The 14,751-nt window shown below is 33.2% G+C and overlaps 1 protein-coding gene across 1 annotated transcript in view; it reads right to left on the bottom strand.

The window, feature by feature from the left end:
* Positions 1 to 2,872: 2,872 nt before the first annotated feature.
* The window catches only part of LOC124361255 (apoptotic protease-activating factor 1-like), a 74,660-nt gene continuing 62,781 nt past the window's right edge, over positions 2,873 to 14,751 (bottom strand). Inside the window, exons 14-16 of the mRNA XM_046815301.1 lie at positions 12,227 to 12,386; positions 5,628 to 5,812; positions 2,873 to 3,067 (exon numbers count right to left, since the gene is read on the bottom strand). Coding sequence (XP_046671257.1) covers positions 2,987 to 3,067; positions 5,628 to 5,812; positions 12,227 to 12,386 — 426 coding nt within the window. The 3' untranslated portion in view covers positions 2,873 to 2,986. The remainder of the gene's footprint in view (positions 3,068 to 5,627; positions 5,813 to 12,226; positions 12,387 to 14,751) is intronic.

The raw sequence follows: 14,751 nt of genomic DNA on the forward strand, positions 1-14,751 counted from the left end.
TTGCTTCTGGGTATTTTCCATCATGCTGGAAGCAAAGTCTTGTCACGCCCATACCCAAAATAAAGAATCCAAGTGTGATTTCCCAATTTAGGCCGATATCGATCCTTCCGGCCATGTCAAAAATCCTTGAGAAGGTGGTGGTGAATCAGTTGACAGCTTTCATTGAGGCTGAAAATATTCTTCCTGTACATCAGTCTGGTTTTAGGAAGTCTTTCAGCACTACCTCCGCCTTGATAAACATTATGGATGAGCTGCATGTAGCGAAAGATAAAGGTTTTGGAAGTATTTTTGGCGACGCTTGATTTCTCGACTCAGTGAATTATGAACTGTTTCTTGCCAAATTAAATTTCTATAGGTTTAATGAAATCGCTATAAAATGGTTTGGCTCATATTTGAGCGGACGGAGTCAGGTGACGAAGGTAAAAGAAAACTGCTCTTCCTCGCTGTCCGAAGGATACAGGGGTTCCTCAAGGGTCATGTTTAGGGCCTGTTATGTTCATTTTATATACTGCTGATCTTGAACTTGCATTGTCCTCGTGTTCCCCCCCACCCCCCCCCCCCCCCACCCCCCCCCCCCCCCACCCCCCCCCCCCCCCACCCCCCCCCCCCCCCACCCCCCCCCCCCCCCACCCCCCCCCCCCAAACAAAAAACAATAAAATATTTTCACCCTAGTGTACAAAAAATAGGTTAATGTCATAATATGTTATTGAACAACTATGGATTCCTCTCCAACCGAACCACAAAGATCAATATTTTGAAAAAGATTAGCACACCCACACGGTTTGGCGAAAACTGGTAGCCAGTGTGAACCATTTAATGCTCCTTCAAACACTACAGCACTACATCGCCAGGACTGTGACACGCCAATGTCAGCTCCGATCTAGTAATGGTGAGAGTTGTTTGGATCGTCACTCCGGCCACTTCACACTCGCTTGAGAAAATCGCTCCATTTAATCTGGTACACTACTTAATTGCGCCAAGACTAATCGCCGCGATTAGGCTTGCTTAATTCTGATCACGTGTGAACCAGACCTTACGATACAGTCGCAGCAACAATGCAAGTTGATTAATTTAATCGCAAGTTTGATTTTCACAGTTTGCAACTTAAATTCACAGTTTATTTAAAGTTTTTCACTTAGAACGAAATTCACGGTTTAACAATTGGATGAAGACCCTGTCAAATTAACGTTAAACTGGTGGAAAAACAATGATAGAAGTGAAATAGTTGGTTACCGGTATTGAAGATTTTACATCACGTATGTAGATATGCTTATTTCACAAAGACATAATTTCAGATTAGAACTAACTTAGTAAACAAAGCATTGACCATCAAACAAACATTCAAAGTACTTTTGTCAGTGCTTAGACCATATTATTACAATTTTCATGGTTTAGAAGATCAGAGGTTAAGGGACCAAATCTTATATCAGGTTTTGAGCAAGTAGGAGCATTACTGGTTCAAAATAATTATATTTTCGAACAACTGAGCTTGCTTCATTGCTCCATCATGAAACACACTGTGTAATACATATGTACAGTGTTATATGTAGTGTCATGATACATATGTAGGTCTTTGGAACCAACCTCGGTTGAGAAGTTTCTACTTAACGGCCCTTGTAATCTACTTCCGCTCTAAAGTACTTCCAGTGCCATTGTTAAGTTTGCCTTGTTGATCTGAAAGACAAAGTATACATAAACACGTAGAACTAAGGAGTCTACTTGGGTAAAAAAGTACCCAATTCCAGCCGTTTATATTCACTGCCTGTATAATATCTTTAAGGTGCCACATTTGAATTTACCTTATTAACCCAATCAAGAAAATATATACATATATAGGTCTCGGAAACCTACCTCGGTCAAAAAGCGTCTACATCCGACTCTTTTGTAATGTACTGTACTTTTGATCTCAGATATTTCCAGTGCCATAGTTGAGTTTGCCTTGTTGTACAAATAAAGAAAATATACATAGATACAGAGGACTGAGAAGCCTACTATGGTCAAAAAGCATCTACTTCCAGTATAAGGGATAAATCTTTACTAAGTTCATGCAACATCTCAAAATAATCTATTAACATAGGTTATTAGTTATAAAGGTATTGATGTTCTTCGAACTATAGAATGGGAAAGAATGATTCATTGGCATATTAGTGTTCACTCCACTGTTTTTCATTAAGCCATTGTAAAAATATCACATCACAATGTCAAGAAGTGAAACAGCTTTGGAAACCTTATGTGAACACATTCACAGCTTTGTTCATTATGATGGATTCTATAATAGTGTTTAAATAGTATACCCGATGCATTAGATATTTTATATTGTCACTGGCACACCTGGAGTAAAAATTATACAGTAATTTTGTATTTACTATCTGCATTACACTGCTGATCAAGCACTGTATACTTAATATTTCATAAACTTAATTGCAAACAAATTAATGTTATAGCCTCTATGATGAACTTCAACTAAAGATGTAAAAAGTTGTTTAGTGTCAGTTAAATTTGAATTAATTATGAAATAAATATTACCATTATTTTTTCTAAAGTATTCCGGAAAACCTTGCCTACTTTTCTCTTGACATAAACCTTTCTTAATTTTTTAATATTTATTTAAATTTAACTGAATTCGTCCAGCCATTCTTAAGATTAGCACTTAGCAACATATTGCATTTTTATTATAAAATTAAAGATCTCTTGTCTATTGTCATGTTTGTAAATATGGCTATTTGACAAATACAGATTAATACTAACCTGGTAGAGCAAACAATGCCAATATTGGATAGGAGTCAACTAGTTGGTTCACAGATTTGTTGCTGATCACATTATGTATGTAAATATGGTTATTTGACAAATACAGATTAATACTAACCTGGTAGAGCAAACAATGCCAATATTGGATAGGAGTCAACTAGTTGGTTCACAGATTTGTTGCTGATCACATTATGTATGTAAATATGGCTATTTGAAGCTCCAATTATGAGAAATTCATCATTGTTGGAGAAAAACACAAGTTGTTCCTGACACACGAATCCTTCTTGGGAGAGGTTCTCTGTAGCTTAACTCCCAAACCTAGAATATGAACGTATAGAATTGATAGATAGAATGTATATGATTATAAATTAACATACTGTTCACTTCATTAACCAAACAAAACTCTTAAAGTAGGTTAATTTTGATTGAATGTACAAGTTTTAAACAGTAACCAATGCTTAAACAGGAAATGGATATTTAGCAGTGCAAAAATTTTCTAGATAATGTATAAGTACACCTGTATAATATTTTTGTGTATATTATGAAAGAATATTTTACAGTTAAAAATTTCTTCAATTATAATCTGAGGGATTTACTTGTTTTTCTAAACAAAGATTTGGTTAAAAACAAGAATCCGCAATCAATAGCCAAGACACAACCGACATAACCTGCCCTAAAGCCACAGCAATAATGGGCATACACACACTATTTAAATAACAAAAATATGTAACTATTTTCCAAAACACCACCATGCATGGCTCCTAATCTTAAAAATAAATAATCAAATATGTAAATTCTACGAAAATAAATTAATATGTAAAATAAAATTTCATTACAAAATTTTGTAGCTACCCAAATTAAACAAATACAATTTCAGATCACTTCCACTTTTAATCTACAGAAATATCCCACAAGACTGTCTTCCAGAAATATCCCACAAGACTGTCTTCAGGCCAGTTTTATTTATTCTTTTAATGAATGACCTTCCATATTAACTTCAAGAATACAGTTAGATCATGATGTATGCTGATTCAGCCCTCCCAATGGGGAAAAATAAATATTACTGTCTGGAATATCTTTTTTATTGCCCTTAATATGACAAAGTAATACTGTCGCCTAAACAAATTGCTGCTAAACAAAAAATAAACAAACAGTTCACAATTGAACTTTAGAAGTGCAAGAATGAGACTTTCTGGCCTTCCAGACACTGAACCAAAAAATGAGGTTAACTACCAGGTGAACATTATTAATGACAAACTTATTTGGACTCCACATGTAGACAAATTATGCACAAAGCTTAACAGTAACTTCTATGTCTTAAAAAGGACAAAGAATATGAGTAATCCAATGACAGAAAAAAGCGTATTTCTGACTTTTTGAGTAATAATGGAAATCTCTTCTAACAGAAATCATCAATCAGTACTATTCCTATAAAACAAAGTACTGTCATACCTCGATAACTAAAAATATCAAAAGATTTCCATTTTGCTTCGAGTTAGGGTTAGTTGCTTACAGTAGTTTGTTACTTTGGTTATCTATCTACAATTTTTCAAACGGAAAATACAAAAATGTTTTAGCAAGACTTATTTTTGGATTGGAGATTTAGCTTCTCCATATCAGTCATGTTGTGAAATCGTGATCTTTCAAGCATAGTTAAGCTCATCTGTTGGTATCGGAATCGAGTAAAAAGAGCCACAGTATCGAATATCGGAAATGATCCATCCTAGTAAAATTTCCAGGGACATTTTAAAAATTAATGCATATCCACACATATTTCTGGGGTCCGAAATTCATGCATATGCACGCTTTTCCAGATTCTCATAGTTTGTGGTAGCCCTGGTTAGAGTCCAGTGAAAGTATCGTGGCTCCCACTTATAACGGTCATACATGAAGAATGCATCAGTATCGTTAGATCATAGTCAAGGACTACAAAAACAACATGACATAAAGATCCTCATATATGTTAAGACTATTTGGTTTAAACAGTTCGAATCATCCGAAGGATTATCTCGTGTGCATAGAAGTCGATTTTATTTGTCCAATGCATTGTTACTTTATTGGGGGGGAGGGGGGAAGGAGGCTTGTCACGGCACAGGAGTAGAACTAATCAAGATAAACTCTAGTACACTAGTGGAGGTAACCTTAGATCAACCGGCGTCAGATAGAGCTCATGAACATATGTTGATCTTCATTCATAATTTCACAAACCACGTAAAATGCGATGTTTTGAGCTTAATCAGTTTTTTATTCAAGAAGCTGTCAAATTATGTCTTGATTTTTGAAATTTTCCCGGTTCTCAGGAAAATTCTCTGCTTATTCCCGGTCCGTTAAATTCCTGGCTTATTCCCGGTTTCCCAGTTGGGTGGTCACCCTGTGTAATAACTTCTCTTATCTGATATCAATTTTGTTAATCTTAGTGCATGAATAAAGAACTTGTCAATATCTACTATATCAATATCTAATAAAAGTTGTTTAACACTGAGAAATATTTAGAGAGAATTATTTAAAAATGTAAAAAACAGTTCTTATGTTATAAAGAATATGAGCTTAAAGAAATGGGACAAAATATTCAGAACATCTTCATGACTACACCAGTACTGCTATGTAGTATCTTGTGCGAATAAAAATTAAGGAAACTTAAATCAGTTGAGTCTGTTAGGTTATATAAAAGATGACCTCTTCATTACTCATCTTGTTATATGATACAAGTATTATGCCAAATATAAATACTTCTTTAATAACTTTATAAATTATAAAGTACAAACTGCTTCATCTTTTACAATCCCATTATGATAAGAAATATTTACCCAGCTGTAGTTTGACATGCTAACAGTGAGAAAATTTAACATAGTAAAAACAAACAAAACTTAAGTCATACCTGAACTAATTGTAATCTTGAGCAACAAGTCGCCATAAGGGAACCACTTGTAGAGAAGGCTGCCCAGTCAACAAATTTTATATTTTTTGTTATCCAACTTTCTTTTTTTTCCACTGTTTTATGATTAAATATATCTGTAAAATATTTCTGTCGCTGGCTTGGTGAGGGAGTTCGATTCCCTGATTCTGCAATTAATTTTATTAATGAGTAATTAAATAGCAAGTAACTATATCAACATATTTAATTATAATTAAAATAATGAATACAAATATTGTCCTTAAGATAAAGAACTTACGCATTGTACTAAGTTATAGTCATACAGACATTTTTTGTGTGGTAAGTTACATACAATTTTTAAATTTAATGACCATAAAACTTCTGAGTTGGGAAATTTGCAACACTAATCATTGTGTTCAGTTTATACATAAATCAGCAAACAATGATTGCAATGACCAGATAGATATTAATATAGTGTTGTTTTTGTTATTCCAAAAACCATCCTAAACACAAAAAAACATAAATTTATGTTTACGATAATGTTTCATTTATACATATAATTTAAAACCTTTAAAGTTTAATTTTATACTAATTTTATTTTTTTTGATTGATTTAATTTTACTTTAAACTTATATCAACAGATAAGAATAGTAAGTTTATGTTTTTATTCTAATTTTCGTGAAAATATATAACAAATAAATAAAATCTTTGGGACAATTACTTTAAAATTTCTTATTTCATCATTCATTCTTGACTTTATACGCTTATAATAAATAAACGAATTAAAACACTTCAGTGAACAAGCAAAATTTCATAGAAATAATTTAAGCTTAGCAAAATAAATCACCAAAAGAAAAATAAGTTTGATCTTCAGATAGCAGCAAATCTAACACTTCCAATATGTAGAATTTTCTGCTTTCTATTATTTAAAAAAAAAAAGATTGAAATGACAACTAAAATTCTTCTTAACAAATATTTTAAAATTCTTCTGATCATGATTTCTAGTTTTATATTTTTAACCCTATGCACTCGAAGGCAGTATTTATAATTTGTACTTGGAGCTCATATGGCCAGCTCTACTGACCGCCGCCATTTTATCGGAAGTGTGGGTTAATTTTTGCCGTAATTTTATTTAGCTCGTATGTCCAGCTGTACTGGCCAAGATATAATATGTCTATAGCTCGTAAGACCAGCACCACTGGCCACTAAACATAACAGTTATTTTCTAATATCCTCTTTGTTTTATAATAAATGGTGAGTGCTAGAACCTATTGCACAGTTTTATTTAAAAGTAATTTTTAGGTAAAGTAGTAAATTTTAAATTAGCCTATAATTGTTTTCTAAACACTGATTGTGCAAATTAGACAAAATGACGCATAGGGGGCCTATAAACTGAAATGATAGAAACCTAGCAAGTTTTACTAGAAGACGTGTGCCAACTATTCTTGACTGCACATAGGAGTGTATTTTTAAAAGTTTTTTTTTGTAAAAAATGTAATGACTGAGAAAAATGGTTTATCATTTCTTCCTTAAACATTTTAAATTACTATGTAAATAATGCAAAGGATATTAAAAAATAATTCTGATCTGGGGAGGCAAATAACAAATGTGGCCACCGAGCTGCCAATGAAAGTAGCGCGGCCATCTGTACTGGCAATATGAGTTGTGAGGACAAACTAAGGCAAAAATAACGCAAGCTGTCTGAAATCTTGCAATTTTGGTGTGGCCACTGCTGCTGGCCTTTCAAGCGCAAAGGGTTAAGCATTTCAAAATTAACTGATATAAACTCAGTACATCGATCAGCTGCATCAGCTGATCAGAGTTCGGCCAGCAAAATATTTATTCAGTTTTGTTGTTATTTACTTTTTCAAAATCATTCTGTTGGAAATATTTGAATAAATATGTTGAGTTATTTTCCTTTATTTTGTTGTTTTTTTTTTTAAATTAAACTATGCAGTCAGGAGTTTAAAAAGTTTGATTTTAAGCTTAGTGAATAAAGATTGTAGGAGAAGAAAGTTCTGATTTGGAAGCTCTGATCAACCAGATTGTCAATGATCGTATCTTAGTAGTAGACGAAGAGAATACACGTCTGAGACAAGAGGTTGAAGCAGAAAATGTACGCTTGAGACAAGAGATAAGTCAGATGTCAAGGCCTAGAAACGTGTCAGATCAAGGTGAACGTTTGTTTTTCAACAACACATCAGTTCCACTGATTGCAGCAATGTGGTAAGACAAGTACCAGTACCCAGAAAGCTGAAGATTTATGGCAACATGAGGGAGAACATTGAACATTTTAGGATGATGTTCAGCAACTATTCCTTAGCAACCAGGCTCTGTGACAAAGACCACTCTGTTCAAGTAGTTTCAATGATGAACATCATTGGCGATGAGGCTAGCAGAATCATTTACAGGTTGACGGATGAACCTGAGAGGACAATGGTGAACGAGGTGCTACATGTGCTGAAACAGAAGCTACCTCCAGAAATGAATATTCGGTGTGTGAGAGGTTCTTGTTTAATTCAACCAAGCAGGAGACAGAAGAGGCATACCAGAGTACTTCATGAGACTATGACTCAAGTAAAGTTGTGTGACTTCAAGCAAATGGAGGATGAGCTCATGTTAGACAAGATCGTTTGTTCAATAAAAGATCTAAAGCTGCAAGAAAAGTTGTGGCTGAAAAAGGATGTCATTTTGGTTGACACTGTTCAAAAGTGGAAAAGCAACAAGGAGACAAAACAGCAAAATAGCAAGATGCAAGATCTGAACAACGAAATCAACAAGATACATGCCAAGTCCAAGATCAAAACACATGAAAGCAAACAAAAAAACAAGTTTTAACTACTAACTCTAGCAAAAAGTGTTACTTTTGTGGAGGAGGATGGCACAATATATTGAAAGATTGTACTGCTCAAGAGCACATATGCAGAAATTGTGAGAAAAAGGACATTTTGAAGTGCTTTGCAGAAGTCGAAAACAAATCAAGCAAATCTCTACGGATGTTGAGGAAGATGACCAAGCTGTTCTGAAGATAAAAAACCGTCAGGGCGAAGGAGTATCTGCCCCTCTGAAAATCATATCCAAAGAGATAGTGGAGTGATGGACGTCCCTTTTCAGCTGGACATAGGAGCATCTTGTAACATTGTCAGTCTCAAAACTACGCATAAGCATGCAAGCAGTTGAACCTCATCAGATATTGCAACAATGTGCAGCATAAAATTCCATCTTCAACAGCTCCTCAAATCGTGAACAAGTACAAGCATGTGTTTGAAGGCCTGGGAAAAATCAAAGGTGAAGTTAACCTTGAAATCATAAATGGTCGCTCCAAAACAACAAGCCCCTAGGAGATTTCCAGTGTCTCTGAAAAATGCTGTGAAAGAAGAACTCTGTAGCATGGTAAAACAAGGACTCATTGTCATAGAACCAAGGTACACTAAGTGGACAAGCAACATACAACAGTGTGCAAGAATGACAAGATCAGAATGTGCCTAGATCCATCCAACCTTAACAAGATACTGAAGGACATAAAACAACAGTTGCCAACATTAGATGAAATCTTACCAGAATTGAATAAGGCAAAAGTGGATCAACTATGGATGCCAAGAACGGTTTTTGGATTTTGCAATTGTCTGATGAAATCAGCGAGCTGACAGCTTTTTGGAGTCCATTTGGTAAGTTTAGGTATTTAATTGAGACTTCCTTTTAGTATAACATCAGCTATAGAGATTTTTCAGAAAAAAAAGCTTAAAATTACCAATGGTCTCCGAGGAATTCATGTTATTGGCAGGTGACATCCTCCTAGTGGGTTATGGCGAATCGGTGGAAGAAACGCAAATAGACCATGACAGAAATCTGGAAAATCTAATGAAAAGGCTTGATCAAGAAAATGTAAGGATCAACAAAGAATAAAACCAACCTGTGCAAATTTGAAATCAAGTTCTACGAACACATACTAACTTAAAAGGACTGAAACTGGATCATTTAAAGGTATTTGCAATCCAAAATATGCCTCGACCAGAGAGGAACCAAAGAGGATGAATTGTGTTTCTTGGATATAATTACCTACCTTTCCAGGTACATTTAGAATTTGAATACCTTGATTGAACCATTGAGGAAGAAGCTGAATTATCAAAATGAACGTTTTGTTTGGAGAAACAGCATTCCGTATGTTTTCAAAATATCAAGCATAAAATATCAACAGCAGTCCTCAAATTTTATGACCCGACCAAACCATACACACAAAGAAATTAAGTCCAAATTGAGAAAGAGATGCTTGCAATTGTATTTGCATGCAACCGATTTGATCAATATCTTTGTGCTAGATCTGGCATAATTGTGGAAACCGATTACAATCCATTGGTTAGTATTTTCATAAACCCCTGATGAATGTCCAAAAAGACATCTGAACATGATGATCATGACTCTCCAGAGATACAGCATCATGGTAAAGTACAAGCAAGTAAAGAACATGTATCTGGCTTTATTTCGAGTACCGAAGAGTTTGGAAAATCAAGAAAAACAGTTTGATCAGGCCAGAACAGTTCAAGAACTTGCAACAGGAGTTTATTATGACCATGTCAAAAACATTTACATGAAGTGGGGAATGGTGAAAATAGAGCTGTCTAAGTCAGGAATGAAAGATTCATGAAACCCCATGTTCCAGAACCAGTTATGTCAACTGAAGCCGGATTAGATGACAGTGAGTTAGTACCACAGACTGCTGAATCAAATGGACAGTTCTCTTCTGGCCAAGTTTCTTTGCCAGTACATGGAAATGAAGACATCAGATCAGAAATACCCAGAGAGCAGTTACTCTTCCCAGACAATTTGATGATTATGTAATATACAGGGTGAACCAAGCATCCCAAAAAACAATGAAAACGGGATTTTTCCGGACATTTGACATCGTTCAGTGAAACAAGAAATCACCAACACTACGTTTCGAGATCTGCAATCTGATCTCTTCTTCAGGTAATAACTAATCTAATACATAATTACAAACTAGGTTAAAATAAACAAATCATACCAAAGCGTTGTGGCACACCTAAGTCAGGAATCACAACCAACATTTTGATTTTCAACTTCGCTAACTCTAAAAATATGCACTTAATAAAAAACTATACACAACATTAATCATTAAAACTGAACCACAGAATACAGGTCACAATACATCTGCATTCGTCTACCAACAACCTACGACTGACCAGAGGGCACTAGCCAATGGCAATCATCACAGCAGAAAAAAAACAAGATAGCGGAAATAAAAAGGAAGGGGGACAGGAATGGGCCCTTTTTGTTATTATTGGTTCATGCTAGATGAACTTCTTAAAACCATATTGTGACTCCGCATTGAGATTGCAAATTAATCTCACTGAAACAAAATAATAAGTATGTAGCAATAAATAATTTATCTTTTAAATGGTAAATACAGACCAAAGATTGTGACAGTAGCTGGTAGAAGGGTCCATCTTGAGATAGACCCTTTTTTTGGAGATCACTTATATTTATTCTCTATGTGTTAAAGTATTTATTCCATCACAAGTATTTTAATATTTTCTGTTGGTAAGATAGCTGTCTTTAGCTCCAAGCGTCAAGAGGTAGACAACTGATGCTGTGAAGTAACCTCACATATTTGTTTTGCATTACGTTGGTGTAACTTACAATTAGTATTTGGGTATTATATTTTGAATTACTAAGGGAATGGGTGATGAATTTCTTAACTCAAGTGAAGTGAAGAAAAAAGTAGTTTACCCTGAACAGTTGGACTGTAATGTGTGGAAACTAAAGAGGAAGCCAGCTTGGTTACACTATATAAATCAATAGGCATAACAAATATTTTACATGGATAGCATTTCTTGATTATTAGTTTACACGGAATACTGCAACAGCTGTTAGCTGTGGCAGCAAAATCGTAGGTCCCTTTCAGATGGCTAACGCTAGTTCGCTGTTATACTGCAATTCATGTATAAATTTTTTTATGTCCCGCGTAAGTATTAATATTAATATCCTTAGTGAAACAATTAAAATGGGATTATGAATTTTACTGAATTTTAGGTGTACATTTTTACATGTTTCCCTTAGTAAAATAACCAAATTATTATTAAATACACTTCTTTTGTGATGCAAAACTATCATCTCTGATGAGAAAATCTACTTATAAAGTAATATTACTGTAAAATAAATAACTATAATAAATTGTCAAGTAAAAATTATTCATAAATATGGATATATTTTTCTAAGGTTATTTATATGATTATAAGTGACAAAAACAAATAACAGTAAATCAAAGTTATGATTTAGTAAAGTTTTTCCCCATACGTCTTCTAATAGGGCAATATGAATTCTAGAAGATTCTTTAACAAATAATGATATAGTAGGGAATATACACAAATACAGAAAATAAAATCCAAAATATTGTTTAAGAGGACTGTAAAAATATTTCTTCATTTTCATTTCTTAAAAAAGTTAAGAAAATTATAGCTTTTGAGTTTAACCATACTATTTAAATGTGAACATTAGACAAATATGACATTTTCACCAAACAGAATTTAATTTAGGGTCATTATGAAAGAAAATTGATACTTGAAAAATTATATAATACTTGCCAAGTGGAACGGAAGAGTCCAAGTCAGGCAGATGCCAAACTTTCACACAATTCTCTGAGACTGACAGGAAAATATCTTTGACCAGAGACACGGAAAGTCTTGTCACTTTTTCAGAATGGCCTTCGTAGATTCTAGTCACATAACCTTTTTTGTTCATGACCTAAAAAAGTACAGGTACAAGTTTCTTTTAGTACTTCAATGGCTCCTGAATATTGTATTTATTTGAAATAAATTCCTATCTAGTATAAATATTTAATTTATTATTAAATCTATATATCCAGTATGTGTATATATATATATATACATGCATTTTAGTAAAAATCTAAATGGATACTTTTTGAACACCCGTCTTTATGCAATGAAATATTTTCATTGTGTGCTTTCTCCCTCTCCTCCCTCCCACCCTCACCTGCCCCTCCCCCAGCAGGTGGGCAGATTCACTCTTCTTTAATTTCTCACTACAATTTCATTATAATTTTAAATAGCAATAACCTGCAAAATAATTATTTTTATGTACATTTTATAATATTAAAATAACTAAATATATAATCCAATCCAAACAGAGCAAAAGTTTATTCTCTCATGTCTGATAATACGATTTTTATACACAAAGTAAAAAACGAAAAAGACAACAGTAAGTAAATAGTAAATTGTACTTGTGGGATATACATTTTCAGCTTTGATCCTAATATAACTACTTTTTAAGACCTTAGGTGTATAACTTAACATATATATATATATATATATATATATATATATATATATATATATATATATATATATTAAATACACAATCATAAATTTGATTTATTCCGAAATCAGTAACTTTTAAAAATATAATTTTTTTGGAAAGAGTCCAAATGTTATTTTCATAAGTTATATCATAAAATGTTCCTAGAGTGAGTGGGGAGAGGGAGTTGCTAGGCTACTGAACAATCACAACACTCCCTGATTGATTCTGCCAGTGTGTAGGATACTTGGAGGAACTTTCACACCAGCAGCTGAGTTCACCTTCCATACCGGTGAGTCCAACTGACCACCTGACACCATTTTTGAATTTTTAGTCTTTAGACATTTATTGGTTTACTTTTTTTAATGCTTCCTGGTAACCAAAAATCCCAGAGGGACTATTAAACTTCTGAATTTAATTAATTTGATTTTTCTTTTTTCAGGGTTATATGGAAATAGAAATAAATTTAAACATGAAATTTTAAAATATTAACTGAATTAACCAAGCAGAGTAAAAATACTTTAAGGATAAAAGCCAAAAATTGAAAGAATAATTATTGACTTAATTAATGAAAAATTAACACATCTACATCAGTCTATGCTATTATATAAAAAACTAATGGTGTCTCTGTGTGTGCATGGGTGCATGCATGTATGCGTGCGTGCATGTGCGTGTGTCCGTGTGCACGCATGTGTTAAAATTAATGGACTGATTGTAATGAAAATTTTACATGGACATTTTTAGAGTCCCTGGTCAACATATAAGAATATTCTTATTTTGAAAATCGCTTTGGGCTACACCCCACTGGCCTCTAAAGTAGCGAAATATTTTTGGAACTATTCAATGTAATCAAATGTTTTGTATAAACATTGTTTTTTGACAGCACAACAATATATTTTATTAATTCAACAACTATTTTCAATTATTTAACATTGATGGTCTTGAAAGCATAGAGTAAGCTTATATAGTACCAACACTTCTTATGTCAACCTTTTCTGCAATTTCTGTTGAGCACAGAGGTAAGAAAATATAATACTATAAATTCAAAACTTTTTGTAAAAATATACTTTTAACTGTATTTTTTTTTTGCAAATATTAAGTATGTAGTATTGTAATGGTCAGTACTCTAATGCAGATATAAAAAACAAAGTAACTATTTAACTTTTACTATAAATTTAAAGGCTTCTCAGACTTGTTTGTATTTGTATATATATCTGCATTAGAGTACTGACCATTACAATACTGCATACTTAATATTTGCAAAAAAATACAGTTAAAAGTATATATATATATATATATATATATATATATATATATATATATATCAGTACAACAAAGCAAACTCAATTGTGGATCCAGAAATATCTCATGGAAGCAAATTACAATGGCCAAAAGTAGATGCTCTATGACCAAAATACGCTTCTCTCTCCTGTGTACTTATATATATTTTCTTGAACGATTAAACAAGGCAAAATCAACTTTGACACAAAATATACTAAGACCGGAATACATTAAAATAGCAATTCATATAACTTTTGGACATATTTTCTTGATCGTGACAATAAGACATTTTTTGGCCAGTCCCCTTTCAATTTCCAATACGTTTATTAACAAACACCACTACATAAGAAGTCAATCAAGACTACTAGGGGGTACCCAAAAAAAACCGGAATTATTTTATAAAAATTATATATTATCAAATTTTTTACAATACGACCTTATCTCCTTCAAAATAATCTCCATTACAACTAATACACTTGTCCCAACGGTATTTCCATTGATCAAAACATTTTTT

The sequence above is a fragment of the Homalodisca vitripennis genome, chromosome 4, assembly GCF_021130785.1.
Source record: "Homalodisca vitripennis isolate AUS2020 chromosome 4, UT_GWSS_2.1, whole genome shotgun sequence".
Lineage (NCBI taxonomy): Eukaryota > Metazoa > Arthropoda > Insecta > Hemiptera > Cicadellidae > Homalodisca > Homalodisca vitripennis.